This window comes from Phragmites australis, chromosome 15 (assembly GCF_958298935.1).
Source record: "Phragmites australis chromosome 15, lpPhrAust1.1, whole genome shotgun sequence".
Classification (NCBI taxonomy): Eukaryota; Viridiplantae; Streptophyta; class Magnoliopsida; order Poales; family Poaceae; genus Phragmites; species Phragmites australis.
Genome location: NC_084935.1, coordinates 3,247,163 through 3,262,766, shown reverse-complemented (window position 1 = coordinate 3,262,766; position 15,604 = coordinate 3,247,163). Strand labels below are relative to the sequence as shown.

Here is a 15,604-nt window from a genome sequence, read left to right as displayed (position 1 = left end):
AACCCAGTGGAGCCTACAGAAGCCCAATTAGGCCCAGAAAATAGAGCCCCTTCCCATTCGGCCCAGTTGTCGGAACGAAGAAACGAACCAATTCGGCCCAGACCTCAGGACCATTCTTGCGGCAGAAGAAATGGATTGGCTGGTGCCAGCCAGGCAGCCACCACGCCACTCCCCGGGCGACCCGAACCCGTGAAGCGTGGAGTGGGTATAAAGCAGAGCCACCCCAAGTCCCCGATCTGATCATTCGGCTCGTGCCCACTCCTTCACCCGCTCACCGTGAGAGCGCCTAGCGAAGCGAGGGTTTCGTGGTTGAGCGAGCGAGCGAGCGCGATGGCGGCGGAGAAGGGGGAGAAGGGAGCGGCGGCGAAGGAGGTGGCCGGCGAAAGGATGGTCACCCTGGAGAGCTCGGACGGGGAGGAGTTCCACATGTCGGAGGCGGCGGCGCAGCTTTCGACGCTTCTCAGACACGTGATCGAAGGCGGCGGCACCGACAACGGCATCCCGCTCCCCAAAGTCGCCGCAAGGACCCTGGAGAAGGTGATCATGTACTGCGAAAAGCACGCCAAGGCTGCCGCCAAGTCCGACTCCGACCCCAGCGCTGCGGCCGGCAGCAGCAGCGACAACACCGCCGACGCGTCGGAGGACCTGGGGAAGTGGGACCGCAAGCTCGTCAACGGCCTCAGCCAGGACGACCTCTTCGACCTCATCGTGGCCGCCGACTACCTCGTCATTGACGGGCTCCTCGACGCTACCTGCCGCAAGGTCGCCGACATGATGAAGGGCAAGACCCCTGACGAGATCCGCAAGACCTTCAACATCCTGAATGACTTCACCAAGGAGGAGGAGGAGGAGATGCGCCGGGAGTACGCCTGGGCCTTCGACGACTAGGAGCCTTCGAACTCAAAGCCACTGCTGCGCCAACATCGATCTCACTGGATCTGCCGGCCTAGCGGTTTCGATCTACTGCCTCCATTCTTATGACGTCCATCGTAGTGGTTGCTTCTTAGCTGTCACGGATTAATAGGTTCAGATCAACTCGGTCTATACACACTTGCATTGCGTAGGTAGCCTTTTCAGTTTGTCCTGTCGAAGAAGAAGAGAGCCGAATGTGTGGTGGAAACTTTGAACTGCTTGCTTGAAGTGAATGTCATACTCTGATAATCGCCTGTCATTTCTGATCAAGCACATGATTTGCTCTGTCTCTGTATCATGTGTTCTAGTTATACTATCCTTGATCGATTGTGTTCTAGCTAGTACTGTTGCTCTGCTCGCACGAAGTGATTATTGTGTTTCCCGAAATGCATGTCATGTCTTGCTTAGTACCATGCAATTGGTGGTAGTGTGATTGCTCAATCTCTGCAAATCTGCTTGTACGAAGTTGCAGTGACTGATGCGCCTGTCACTTCTGATTAATCACATGAAATTACTCTATTTCTGTCCTATGTGTTCAGCTACCCTTGATTGAAGGTGTTCTGGCTAGTACCCTTGATCTGCTTGCATGAAGTGAATATATAATCCTGAAATGTTCGTGTCGAGTGTATTCAATCCCATGCAAAGCACGTCTTAATTCTCTCAATCTCTGTGGCGATCTGTTCGCATGAATAGAAATTTAATATTGTATCCTAAATTGGATGTTGAGTTTGTTTAATTACATTCAGTTAAACAATTGGAAGGTTGCTCGGTGTCTGTTTCTAGTATTCTGGTACTGATTTTGGCATGTGGGTCAGGACCATACAAAGCACGTCTTAATTCTCTCCAAAAGGTTCAACCAAGTCCTGTCATTCTGCACCAGGGGTGTGATGGATAAGGATCTTGTCTACTTGTTACGTTTGAGTACGATTCAATTTCTGGCTATGCTTGGTTTCAAATATGAATTGAACAGGGGATACCATTCCAATCCCATAACTGTTCTGCATCTTTTAATACATGAGTTGTGGAACAGTCACTAATTGGAAAATATGTGTTCCATTGTGTCGTTTTTAGCACAATTTTGTCACGGTAAAGGTGGGGTAGCAAATTCCATGCAGAATGGCATGAAAACAGCAAAAATCTAAAAATAGGCAACAAATGTAACCGTATTAGTTAAAATAGGCAACATATCGGCGTATTTACAAATCTAGCACCTGTATTCGGCATCTCAAACATGAAAAATCGATTTCAATACTTGAGGTACCGAAAACTCATGTATTCAATACCTGAGGTGCCGAATATGACAATGTTCATTGTACTCGGCACCTAAGATGCCGAAAATATCTTGCATTCGTTATTAGGCACCTGAGATACCGACTACGATGAACAGTGCTGTATTCGGCACCTCATGTATCGAATACAGGCCGGCCCAAAGCGACGGTCGCGTTGTTTCGTTTTTGTCGCTTTTTGAACCCACACGCTGCCGTGTTTCGCTATAAAATATGAGTGGGCTGGTTTTGTAGCACAATTTAGTTTTAATAGGGCACAAGTGAATAAATAAATAAAGAAACTAGATGAGTGAGTATGTCATAATTTTATTGATATTTTATTATTCATTTAATGTATTTGTGTTGGTAATTTTTTAGGGAAGTAATGTCGGGAGGATACAAATCTAATTTGTTGAACAATAATAATTGTGAAGTACGATTATCATATAATCCGGTATAGATGTTACATATGCTGGTAAACATTACATGCAATATGAGGTTTTTTGTCGTTGCGCGAACAGACCCTAACCATAAAGAGATGACGACGACAAACGTTAGCATGCATGGTACGCCTAAAGACTAACTTAATAGCGTGTCGCTGTTAAACTAAATATGTCTTAGGAAAGGAAAATAGATCGGGTTGCAATAAATACTCTCTACTAAGTGTACCTAGGATATTTGTCCTTTCGTAGGGCATCAGGGCCCTCCGTTTTAGTGGGATAGGCTCTCTCTCGCTTCCTTTCCCTCTCTGCTTCGCATGCCCTAGTCACGGCACGCTCCTTGGCTGCCTTCCTCATACGCTCCTCTTCCTGACGCTTGAGCTATAGTTTCTCCTGCTGTTGACTCTTCCCTTCTCTACCGAATGCTCATGTCGATCCACCGCTTTCGGTGCGTATTTTGCTCCATGTCCAACCATTCCATGAAGTTATAGATAGGTGGAGGAGACCGGACAAATGAAACAAGAGCGAAGATTAGTAAGACAATGCATAAAATCATATGGAAAGTGCCATATTAGTGATATACGTTGTTATACTGGTAGGTACTCGTATGGTTCATATCGAGGCTTGTCATACTGGTAGTTGACATATATGAAGAAGCGTAGACCATGGGTGTAGGAGATGTCCTGAGACTCACAAAGACTACAAGGGTCGCCATAGAATTACATCGGCGGTTCAAAACCCCTAGAGGATGAAAATCCCTCAATATTTCTTAGGTGGGCTTGGTGGAGCTAATGAAGATATTGCAGTTGAAAGAGCTGAGGAAGTAGTAGTCTATCCATGGATGAGGGTGGGGCTATTTATATTGGCTGGGGGCTGGTGTATGGACTGAGTGCATGAGGTTGGCTGGGGGCTGGAGCATAGGATTCCATGTGAAAGCTGTAAAAGTTATGGCATTCATGCTTAGTAGAGATTTCCTATGAAAGTTGTTGCTTGGTGTGGTCATTTCATTTTGCAAAGGTTCAACATTGAGTTACTGTTACCTCTGCATGGAGGTATAAAATCGTATGAAAACATTCCCTGTGAAAGCTGTTGATTTTGAGTGGGTGTAGAAGTAATATCTATCCCATTGATTTTAATCCAAAGTCGAATCCTGCTTTAAAAATTCATCCTAAAGCAAGCAGAGCCCAAGGTTGAATGGTTTATACAATCATATTATTGATTTTAGAGTTACAATTAATATTAGTCCCCAAGGTGCTGATGATACATTGGAGTGTCTAAAGCTTGAGTTCACAAATACCTTTCATATGCTAGAAAGAATTGTGCTTGGATAGTATGTTAATATAATAAACTTACCATCACATGGATTAGACAAATAGTTCGTAAACAAAATAAATAGTCCTACCTGCTATTTGCATAGTTCGTAGTGCATAGATGTTGAATACCCAGATCATATCAAGATGGCGGAGGAAAGTGGTGACACAAATTAGCAGAAGAATGCCAGCTGTGCTAGTTAATGCTATTAGAATAAGATGGTTGTCGTCTCCGAAGTGGTAATGGAAAATTGTAAAAATGGGTACCAACAAATCCACCATCATTTTTAGGTCATCAATGTATTCCAGAGATGGAGGCCTCGGAGGGAGGGGTTATTGTGGTATGAAATCGTTGTCGTCGCCATCATCTTGAGCATCACGATATTAGCATGTCCTATTTTCTTGTCGGTTGTACATCATCTCGATGTGGTGCGGGAACGTCCTCTTACAGTGATTATTGAACATTCTCTTGTATTGCTGTTGGAACGTCGAGGCATTAGGGGCATTAAATCATCATCATCATCGTTCTCATCATTTTATGGATGAGTAGTAGAGGGCACCCCTGTACCCCTTAGGTTCGCTGACCGTCGTCGTCTTCTACGCGAACCAAGCATGACACCCCCGCCGAATAGTATATACATCACCAAGAAGTTTGTGATATTTTTGTTGATCAACTGTGCGTCTTCTGGGAACGCCTAATGCAAAAGAGGAGCATTCAAATCAATGAAAAAAAAGATAAGTAGGGTGAGCATATAGGAAATTACGAACCTGAATGTAAGATGCATACTGGTCGGACAATATCACTATTATTCTTTATCTCATAGAGGAACCTAGAATAGAATGATGGTCGGCTAGTTCGCACACTCTGAGATACGTTTGACGCTGCTCGTGCAAGAGGGCCCTAAGGTCCTCGGTGGCTATATGTTAGAGCGGAGTGGTTAACACAGAACAAAAGGGTCTTGCGTGTAATTTAGCCATGGTTTGGATTAGGCTGCTCTTCTTGAAGGAATCATCTTTCCCTTCACGCACAGCCTACAATGAGGTATTAAGTGCTATATGGATCGTTGTAGGTGTCCATGGAAAGCCTATACTCGAAGATCCTGCTATAGATTTATCGATCCTTTATTGCAACGTTATGGCTCTGTATCAAAGCACGAATCCCTAATTATTTAAGAAATATTAAACAATTATTGATATTATAATTATTTGACAAACATTACATAAATTGTGTGCCATAATTATTTGACAAGCATTACATAAACTAAAAATAATTAAGTTAACAATACAATGAATAATACGTAATAGGAATGACTACGATAATAAAATCAATAATATATGTGTCGTTGACAAGTACAAGTGCACCGAACAATTGCACTAGTGATTCAACGACGTTGACGCCGCACACAATCCCTAGGAGTATACGCGTCTGGTGGGTGAGTGACCCTCATTCCAGCGGCCTACGCTAGCCCCTACCTCGTGTTCTATTGCTCATCATTATCAACATCTTGCCCTGTGGGACCCCCATCGAATGTGTATCCTACCCGCTAACTCTGTATCTGCATGTACCACGAAGAAGGATCCTCATACAGCAGTGTGGACGCCCCTAGAACATGCTCCGATGGAGTTCGGTGTGTCAAAGGCTCACCTTGTTAGTACCACTATGAACCCTCAGGTGCATCAGGATATTGGGGGCACTGTGAGCTGAGGAGCTCGGTGAAGCTGGCGGCCTGTATTGTAGTAGCCCAATCAAAATCATGTGTGCCACTCCAGTCAGGCGTCTGCTGCATACAGTCAACGATGTCTTCGTGACTTATCAATGCTGTAGGCGAAGGTGTCAACGTAGATTGTGGAGGTTGTGTCCACTACGGGGCCTGTGAACCTAATATATACTGCTCGGGCGCAGGAGCCTGCGTGCACTCTTCGTGATACTCCGAAGTAGAAGTTGTCTCTCACGACTGTGCCTAAACGGGTTCGTCATGGGAACCGGACGAGCGGCTACTATAGGAGGCACGAGACGGATCCATAGCTGGTAGGTCATACCACTCCAATGCGGGGTACAACCACCTAGACCACGTTAGCAGATAGGAAGCGGGACCCTCTCGTTCTCATGTAGTCCTGGAGAGGGTTTCGATCCCTCAGTGTTGATGACCAGCTTGCTTTCCCACAAGCTTGCTCCGCTTGCGTATATCTCGTACGCCTCGTCGATTTGTATAAGATGAGGGTTATTTCAGTAATACAGAGGTTTAACCAATAAAAATTGTTATAAGTATCACAACAATTACCATAATGTGAAGAAGGCAAACACGATCCTGAAGGAAGGGTCTGGGGTCCGGCTATACAAGTCTGCTGAGTAAGGTGGCATGCGTACGCGGATGGTACAACGAAAGTTACTCCCAGTATATGGTGTCATTGTGTTGTCTAGCAGGAACGATGACATTCACCACGGCTGACTCCATCCACCTTTGTAGGTGCTCAGCATTCACTAATGCCCAGTCCCGCATGCCTCCGCCCCTCTATACGCTCCTCATGTACATGAACGAAACAATTATAATTTATTAACATGGATCACTAAAGGTACTAATACTACCTGCAATAACACACTTACTCGCGCGCCCGACTGGCGTCTCATGGGGGAGGTACTGGCACCACCTGCCGGTACCTAAACTACCTCCATATACCCTCAGGAGAATATGCTTCCACGTTATTCATGTACAACAAGAAACATTTGGTCATGTATAAATCTGAGTCATGCCAACAATATGCTGCAATGAGCCCTCCAGTCATAATTTTGGCCACTCGTGGCATACGCCATGGATCCCACTCCACGAGATCGACACTAAGGACCCCTCGAGAGGCCGTTAGCCAGGACGCCCCCTTACTCAATAATCTGACATCATCCATCCATTGATTTCCTAAACTACCTCATTATTTTTTTTCACCTACCCCGTTAACATAAATCTCAATGCAAATAAATGGTCAGACATGCCTTCACAAGAGCTAATGAAAATTTTCTATAGATTAAATTTCGCAAAACTACACTACGATCCTCAAAACTATTACAAAATTACACTTTTAGAAAGCTATTTCATAGAACTATAATTTTTTGTCATGTTGTATCATAAAACTACACATATTTTGCAAAAATTATTAAAAAAACTACACTTTTATGTGAGCTTATCGAAGAACTACACTATTTTTTCCCTAACAATATCGTAAAGCTACACTCCCATTTCCCAAATCCATTCTAACAGCTAGGTCCCACTGACATACTCAGTGGCACGTGATATAGTCTGTTTGTGCGTGTGACAGTGTCTATTATGTGAGTTTGTTGCATGAAAATAGGCCTAGGAGTACGTGTTATGCCACTAAAAGATACTCGAAAAGTGTCATGCGAAACCGCAAAGACAGATTTTTACAATGCTATAATTTTTACACTCAAAAAGTGGGCCGACTTGCTTACCGAAGCCCGCGTGGCAAGGGATGCCACAGCGAATGGACTCTATCACGCTGTGCTGAGTATGCCATGTGGTGGTCTAGCATTAGAATGGATCTGGAAAATGGGAGTGTAGCTCTGTGATACTGTTGGGTAAAAATGGTATAGTTCTTAGATAGGGTCATATGAAAATAGAGTTTTTCAATAGTTTTTATAAAGTATGTGTAGTTTTATGATATAAAAGTCTTCGTATAGGTTGCAAAATTTACTCTTTCATTTATTTATTTTTTATTTTTTTGAGGAAACGACTCTTTAGTTTATGACTGGCCGAGCCATCTACTCCTAAACATGCCCTCCCAGCCCAGTAGGAGAAGACCGTTGCTGCTTGAAAATTTCAGCTCGTTTCGATTCGGTCCACCAGACGGACGAGCAAACATAACCATTCGGCCCAGACCGCACGGCCGATCTTGCGGCAGAAGAAACAGACTCGTGCGAGCGCACGCCTCCCCCCGGCCGACCCGAACCTGTGAGACGCCACCCCAAAGCCCCCACCCACTCACCGCGAGCGCCCAGCGAAGCGAGGGTTTCGTCGCCGAGCGAGCGAGAACGATGGCGACGGAGAAGGGAGAGAAGGGAGCGACGGAGGCGGAGAAGGAGAAGGGAGCGGCGGCGGCGAAGGAGGTGGCCGGCGGCAAGGAGATCACCCTGAAGAGCTCGGAGGAGGAGGAGTTCCGCGTATCGGAGGAGGCGGCAAAGCTGTCTTCGCTCCTCGCCGACATGATCAAGGACAAAGGCCTCGCCAACGACGTCATCCCGCTCCCCAAAGTCCCTTCCCGAGCCCTCGACACGGTGATCAAGTACTGCACCAAGCACGCCAACGCCGCCACCAAGCCCGCCGACTCCGACCCCAGCGCTGCGGCCGGCAGCAGCAGTGCCAACGCCGCGGCATCGTCCGAGGACCTGGAGAAGTGGGACCGCGAGCTCGTCGACAGCCTCGGCCAGGACGCCCTCTACGACCTCATGCTCGCCGCCAACTACCTCGATATCCAGGGGCTCCTCGACGCCACCTGCCAGAAGGTCGCCGACATGATCAAGGGCAAGACCACCGCGCAGATCCGCGCCACCTTCAACATCGTCAACGACTTCACCGAGGCGGAGGAGGAGGAGATCCGAAGGGAGTACGCCTGGGCTTTCGACAACTAGCAGCCTTGTTTCGAAGCCATTGCTGCGCTAACATCCCACTGGATCTGCCGGCCAAGCGGTTCTGTTCTACTGCCTCCTTTCTTACTAACGTCCCGTCCTAGTGGTTGCTTCGTAATTACGTTGTCTCGGATCGATCTGTTCAGATCAACCCGGTCTTCACACTTGCTTAGCCATTTTCACTTCGTCATGTAGAAGAACAGAATCGATCGTTTGGTGGAAGTTTTGAACTGCTTGCCTGAAGTGAATGAATACCCACATCCTGAATTGCCTGCCATTTATGATTGATCCCATTAATTGCTCTATCTCTGTTGAATGTGTGCTTCTGCTCTTGATCGATCTGTTCTGGCTAGTTCTCTCGGTCTGCTTGCATGAAGATAATATCACATCCTGAATTTCCTGTAATTTCTGATTAATCCCATGAGAAATGCTTGGTCTCTGTAGAGTATGTTCTAGCTTGTAATCTCGATATGCTTGCATGAAGTGGTTAAGTGATCCTGAAATGCATGTCATGTATGTTCAATCCCATGCAATTGGTGGTAGCATTGATTACTCTGTCTCTTCAGTGATCTGCTTGCATGAAAATGAAGTGATTTTTATCCTAATCTGCCTATTGTGTTTGTTGAATTACATTCAATTAAGAAATGGGAAGGTGATGTGTGTCTCTGTTTTTGGTATTTTGGTACTGATTTTGGCGTGTGGGTCACGGTCATTCAAGCAGGTCTTCGTTCTCTCCGAAAGATTTGGTTGCAATAAACTCTTAGCTCTTAATTACCACCAGAGTCGTAAAGTATTTGGATCTTGTATTGTTCTTATGTTTTAGTATAATTCAGTTCTAGACTATGCCTAGTTTCCAGTATACACTAAACAGTAGGAATGAAAACGGAAACGATATATATCGGTTTTCGGAGCTCGTTTTTGAAGAGTTTCAACCGTAGCAGTCGGAAATGATATACCGAAGAAATAGAAATGAAAATGGTATTACGTCCCAGAAATAGAAGTGGAAATGATTTTGGGCTCTTCCAATCGTTTTCGGATTTTTCGTATTTAGCCGGTAATTATTGTATTTTAAGCCCGATAATTACCGTTTTCTACCCTCATATCTGAAGACCCACATACACAAGCAGCCCAACCCATATAAATTTATGTCAAATCTAAACTATTATGTGTTTATGTTAAGTCTGAACTAAAAACTACATGTAATATATCTATCTCGTTGGATGTTAGCATGTTGCGATATTCTGGTATCTGGTTGTATACTTCAGTACTTGTCTGTTTGTTTGGCCTGTCATAAGTTGAACATGTATGATATTATTACTTAAGTTAAACATTTGATATTATCCTCATAGTGTGTTTGTGTGTAATCATCGATCAATTGATCTGATCCTATACATGGTGCATGGGCGTAGTAGCGTTACGCTGGTGTTTATCGTTCTATAATTTTGAGTCTCGATCGATACCGGCTTGTTTCCGTTCCGACAATATCGTTATCGATGTTCCCGTAATATCGACGCCGTATTCGTTTCCGGCACTATCATTTTTTATTTCACTTTCGAGAAAAATGTGAAAGTGGAAATGGTGAAAACTTCTTCCGATCATTTTCGACCGTTTTCATCCCTACTGAACAGGGGAAAGAGCATGTACAATAGGATGTTTAGGTTTTTTTCTCAACCTCACTAGCACAGGTGACTAACGGAGAGCGAGGTACTTACTTAAGTACCACCGCTTATACTGGTGCTAATAAGATGATTAACTATATTTAAGTATTTGTAGTCTTTATTTACATTGAAAATATTTTTTTTTATGAAATTGCTTAACACTCTCTTTTCTTAAACACCTAGCTATAAACATCTAAGTATTGTTCTTGTCCTTAGAGTATCTTCAACCGACCCCTCATCCCACAAGCTATCGCTACATTTAGCAATTCCACCCGATCAATTGGCTCCAACCGACTCCTCTCTACTCGGCTTTCTATTCTACTAGGCTCGCCACCTCCTTCGTAGCGCTCGCTACTTCTGTCTAAGCGAAACGCGCTAGCTATCTCGCTTGCTGTTTCCAGAACAACGAATGAAGAGACACTGACTGTGGACATACTGTGAACAGTACTCGATAGCTCTGATTTCTCTTCTCATCTTCTCTACTCAAAATAGTATCTTTTGTTGCTCTAAAAATTTTAGAATTTTTTGTACATGTTTAATAATCCACGCGCAACCTATTTTAATTGGATTCACTCAAAAAGGATGTGTAGAATTTAAACTAAAATTCTCTAAAATCGCTACTTTTATAACTTATAAAAATTGTTAGGGTCTCAAATAAATTTCTAAAAATCTGGGAAAATTCACCAATATTCTTCTTATATGATGATTAATTTCTAAAATTATTTTCAGCCCTATATTATATGGTGAAAAAGTGAGTTCTTTTATAATGCTCTATTTATATGCATTTTTATTATTTCATGTGGTATTATTCTTTTAATTCAATTTGAATTCAAATAAAATTCAAACATATACAAAATATAGCAGCTGGAAATATAGCCATTGCAGGAGCAAGATTTAAAGAGTCGATTAGAGCACGTAGAGAAATAGAGTGGGAATATTTTTGAGATACTCTTTATATGAAGATACAAGGAGCGAGATTCAGAAGTCGGTTGGAGATACTCTTAAGTTCCAATCCCAGGATGTTTTCCTTCAATACATGAGTTGGCAATAATGTTGGAAAATATGTGTTCCATTGTGTTGTTTTTAGCATATATTGTTTTTGTCATGGTAAGGTAGGGAAACTTGTTGTAGAAATTGACATCAAAACAGACTCTGTTTCTTCTGCGTTTTAGATACAGAATACACAGTGTGTGTGGTGAGTAAATTGCCATCCAAATAATAAAACTAAAATCATTTCATAAACAATCGAACATGCGCGATACTTGTGATACTGCTGCTTGTTTTTTTTCCTGGGAGGAAGTACACTGCTATTTCTGAGAGGAAAGTGTACTGCTGTTTTAGACCTGAGCACAGCACTCAGTAGACACTGGGCTAGAAGCCCAGACAGAATCTAGCAAGGCCTTTAAAAATCGGGCTTCTACCATCTGGCCCATCCAAACACTTCCACATTGACCCCGGCAAATGACAGGACGCGGTTCCTCTTAGGTAGCGTCACGTCCGGCAAATGACAGGACGTGGTTTCTCTGACGTTTGACACGTGTTACGTTAGAGGATTTCCTTCCCAAATGGTTTGCTGCGTTGGAGATTCAGAAATGAAGTGTTCTTTTTCTTGGAAGAAAAACAAAGCGATGAACTGTTCAGTTTGTAAAACTGCCAGTTGTATTACAGATTCTCCGTATATGATGGCATCAACTGCGTATCTTTTTTCTTTTTTGCTCTGATGAAACAAGCTTGACTTTACATGTCATGTTTTATATCACTCGGTGCGACGCTAGTCTTGTATTTCTTTTGACAACTTGTTATTCTGAATAGTCCATGCCAGTATAGCACTATTAGTCTTCTACTAGTACAATGCAGCACTATGTATCAGAAATAATTCGGATGACAGCAGGTAAGGCATGTATCAGAAATAATTCAGATGTCTTGGTGGTTGTGATACGAGTGGGTGTGGTGTCAAGGTGTTAGAGCCTTAGAGCTCAGGTTTGTTGCAGAAAGTCGAAGCTGTTTTATCATTTTAGCGATAAACTTGTTATCGATGACTCATATCGAATTCTACCCTTTATGTGTTTTAGGTGTGTGTTGCTGTATCACCTCATATGACTGTCCCGGCCATTTTTTGCTGTTGTTAAGAGTTATTGTCAGTTTTTTTCAAATAAACCGTACGGTGGTACGATTTTCAGATCCGGTTATAAACAGAGTCAACTTCTTCTTTTTTTTTTAATGAACTGCAGAAACTCCCATTCCTTTTTGAAGGTTCTTAGAAAAAAAAAGCACAGTGAAAATGAAGCAGTAGCAGAAAATGTCTCTCTCAATTGAAGTCACTCAATCATGGCACAGTGCGCATACATATCAAAGGTTCGTAGTAACTCGTGAACTAGATCATCAAATCATCCGACAAATCTTCAGAGGTAGTAGTAAGAAAGCAGAGGCGCTGCCACGGCGGCGATGACGACGGTTGCCGAGATCGGAGACCGGGTTGCAGTTGACTTCGGCGAGCCGGCGGCCGGTCCCGATCCGGAAGATGGTGCAGGCCCTGCAAAATGGAAGCAGAGAGGTGAGACAACGAAAGGTCGCACGGTTTAAAGGTCAGTATGCAGCGGCAGGACCCAGCTTCTCTTCAGTCCAGCGCTTTTTTCAGGTGCATAACTCATGAGCGTTCAGAGATTTAGGACGGAATTTTCAGACCACACATATGACGTTTGCTCATCGGTGAGCATGAGATAATAATACACCAAATAGAATCCCGTACACATATCACATCATTTAGCATGTAACACTTTGCATCACTTACTGATGGTTGCAATGGACACATCACGTCAGGTTGTTAGTTACGATCCTAAGCTGTCACCCATCAGAAAATTTGGTCAATCACCTATGATGGCAATCTATTACTGCCATTAGCCGTCGGTGTGGAGGTAATTAGTTTGCTGTGAGATTCATATAAGATTTAAAATCTATAAAACAAAATAATATAATTTAAATATATATATTTTTAATTTATAATAAAAATAAGATGTTTCAACTAAAAATGTTTAATCTATCTATAACTCAGTTCTAAAAATTTATAGAGCTACAAATAATTGATTCTAAAAATTATTAGAATTGGAGCTGCCAAACAAAGTCTACCACATAAAAATGTGCCATCTGTCCTATCTCGCTATTTTGCGTGCTTTTGGCCTGGAGATGCTAGTTTTACGTGTCGTTTTCTTATGCTACTAGTATCAATTATTGATTAGATTTTCACTTGCAGATCACTATCAAGACAAAAAGCAGAGCGTTCTGACCTCAGAAAATTTAGGGCCGTTGTGCTGCTAAGATAGCTAACACTACTGTTAACTATGGGGTACGATCTCACCCTCTTTTTAGGCCAAAACTCGAAAGAAGATCGGCTAGAAGTCTATGAAAATCCGAAATAATCCATCGTTTTTGCAAAATATGAACAAGAAACAGAGGACAGAGGAGCATCTGTTACCTTCAGTAGGGGCGCCGGGCACTTTGACTGCAAGAAAGAAAAAAATCAAATTAAAATTAAGATTGCAAGAACTACAAAAGATGCACATCACCTAGAGATTATTCTCTCCACAAATTAAGACAAAAGAAGAGAAAAACGAAGTGAAAATTAGCCAACGGGCTGGTTTAAGAAAACGTTCTTGTTTCGGAAGAACGAAGAAGCCAAGAGATCAGGTGGTACTACTTACTGTTGCACTTGCTGAAGGCGGTCGGGTCGCCCCCGCACGCGGCGGGCAGCCCTGCGGCGCGGGTGAAGTTGATCATGATGCCGACGTTCTGGCTGAATGCGTTGCAGAGGCACGCGACGGTGGCCGGGCTCTTGAGCGCGCCCTTCACCCCGTCGCAGCAGTCCTTGGACGGCTTGCTCTGCGTGCTCCCCTGCTGCACGTACGTTATACACCCGATCAGCCCGGTCACCGCCGACGAGCAATCCGCCCCTGGCGCCGGCGCCGGAGCCTGCGACGCCGCTCCGGCCGCGAGCGCGAGGACGACCGCCGCGACGAGGAACGGCATGGTGAGGCGCGCCATGGCCGGTCGCGACTCGAGAACGATCAAGGTAAACGTGGAGACCGAAAGGAGGCAGCTGTGGACTGTGGAATGAATGGTTGGCTGGTATCAGCTTGCGCGGGGTGGTGCCGGCTCTAAAGGAGGCGGAGCCGTCGTCTTCGCCCCGTGGCCAGCGAGGACGACGAGATATTACAGGGGTGCAGTTGCTATCGAGTGAGCTAGCTGGTTGGTTGCTGGTTACTTTAGTTTATGGAATGGCGCGGCATTCCAGGAAAATACAACTGCACTTGTCCTCATCCTTACACATGTAACATCTATAGTGACCATTTATCTCTTTCATATAATATATATTTATATTTAATTCTTATTGTTTTCATATCTTTTTCAATACGAATCTCAACGTATATGAACAATTCTGTTGAGGATTAGTTTTTGATAATATATCTAAGGTATAGTGAATGATAGGCATGTGTTTGAATGATCAGTGTTTCCACTGGTCGTTTGTGAGTATGTGTGTCGAAGAAACTCAATAACATAAGGTTTATCTAGGTTCAGGTCTCTCTCAAAATAATAGCGCTATATCATATGTATTTTGTTATAAGTTGGATGATTTCATCATCATTATAGGCTCGGTCCTCCCTCCTTTATATAGTAGGAGACAAAGTACACATACAAGCACAATGTGCCAAAATACGGTGACCATCCTTTACCTGACAAAGATAGCTACTCCTAAGTCATCATTACAGAGGGCGGGCATGCCTGATCTAGTCATCATGCACACCTTGTTCCATCCGCCAACAACTCTCAACTCGATGCACGCTCATCACACCTACTTGCCCAGCTGCTCGAACGCCTGCTATGCTGTCCCGAAGCATTGGGACATGTCACACTGTCTATGAGTTGGTCCACGACTTTGCTCGCCGAAAGGGTGTCTGGGGAAGAAAAACATATGAGTAGATGATATTAAATGCGATTAGATTGTTTAGACGAGTTTCTGCCTCATGATCATCTCTTCTTGGTCGCAGGAATTCCATCTGTGACCAGGGACTAGTCGTGCAAGTCTCGTTTGGTCGCGTAGGGGGCCATGGTTTTGAAAATATCAACCGTCAGTTGGAGTCTAGTGGCCTAGGCCCCGCCTGACAGGGGACCTTCTTATTCTTTATATCGATAGTAACACCCAAGCTCCACTGCGGATGGGGTGGAGTGAGTAATTCACCATCTAGTTCTGAGGTTGCTGGACTCTATTTGGCTGTGGTCAGGCCTGATCGGATCACTTGAGCCCCGTGTGAACATAAGTTCGCCCAGGGAGTGGTCGTCGATGTGGCCTGCTCTTAGGGTAAACTTAGGAAATCTCATCTCAAGTGGAGGT

The 15,604-nt window shown here is 44.0% G+C and overlaps 3 protein-coding genes across 3 annotated transcripts; 2 read left to right on the top strand and 1 right to left on the bottom strand.

The window, feature by feature from the left end:
- Positions 1–261: 261 nt before the first annotated feature.
- On the top strand, positions 262–1,380 carry LOC133892998 (SKP1-like protein 1B; the record flags this gene model as incomplete). The annotated part of the gene is made up of 1 exon (XM_062333978.1): positions 262–1,380. A coding segment is annotated over one exon (627 nt), but the record flags the coding sequence as incomplete, so codon positions are not given.
- Positions 1,381–7,923: 6,543 nt separating this feature from the next.
- On the top strand, positions 7,924–8,915 carry LOC133892827 (SKP1-like protein 1). The gene has a single exon (XM_062333790.1). It carries the CDS (start codon positions 7,970–7,972, stop codon positions 8,561–8,563), a length of 594 nt encoding a protein of 197 aa, XP_062189774.1. The 5' UTR covers positions 7,924–7,969; the 3' UTR covers positions 8,564–8,915.
- A 3,593-nt stretch (positions 8,916–12,508) lies between these two features.
- LOC133893291 (non-specific lipid transfer protein-like 1) lies at positions 12,509–14,431 on the bottom strand. Its single transcript, XM_062334279.1, has 3 exons — positions 13,917–14,431; positions 13,691–13,717; positions 12,509–12,751 (listed from the first exon to the last, which is right to left on the bottom strand). The coding sequence occupies exons 1-3, from the start codon at positions 14,254–14,256 to the stop codon at positions 12,621–12,623; spliced, it is 498 nt and encodes a 165-aa protein (XP_062190263.1). The 5' UTR covers positions 14,257–14,431; the 3' UTR covers positions 12,509–12,620.
- Positions 14,432–15,604: the final 1,173 nt, after the last annotated feature.

Bases quoted from the DNA above. Each gene is read 5' to 3' on its own strand.
- LOC133893291 (XM_062334279.1), bottom strand. From the start codon at position 14,256: ATGGCGCGCCTCACCATGCCGTTCCTCGTCGCGGCGGTCGTCCTCGCG. The intron at 13,718-13,916 runs GTAAGTAGTACC...TCTTTCTTGCAG, and splicing joins CGCCTTCAGCAAGTGCAACA to TCAAAGTGCCCGGCGCCCCT. The intron at 12,752-13,690 runs GTAACAGATGCT...TCCATTTTGCAG, and splicing joins GCCCGGCGCCCCTACTGAAG to GGCCTGCACCATCTTCCGGA.
- LOC133892827 (XM_062333790.1), top strand. From the start codon at position 7,970: ATGGCGACGGAGAAGGGAGAGAAGGGAGCGACGGAGGCGGAGAAGGAG.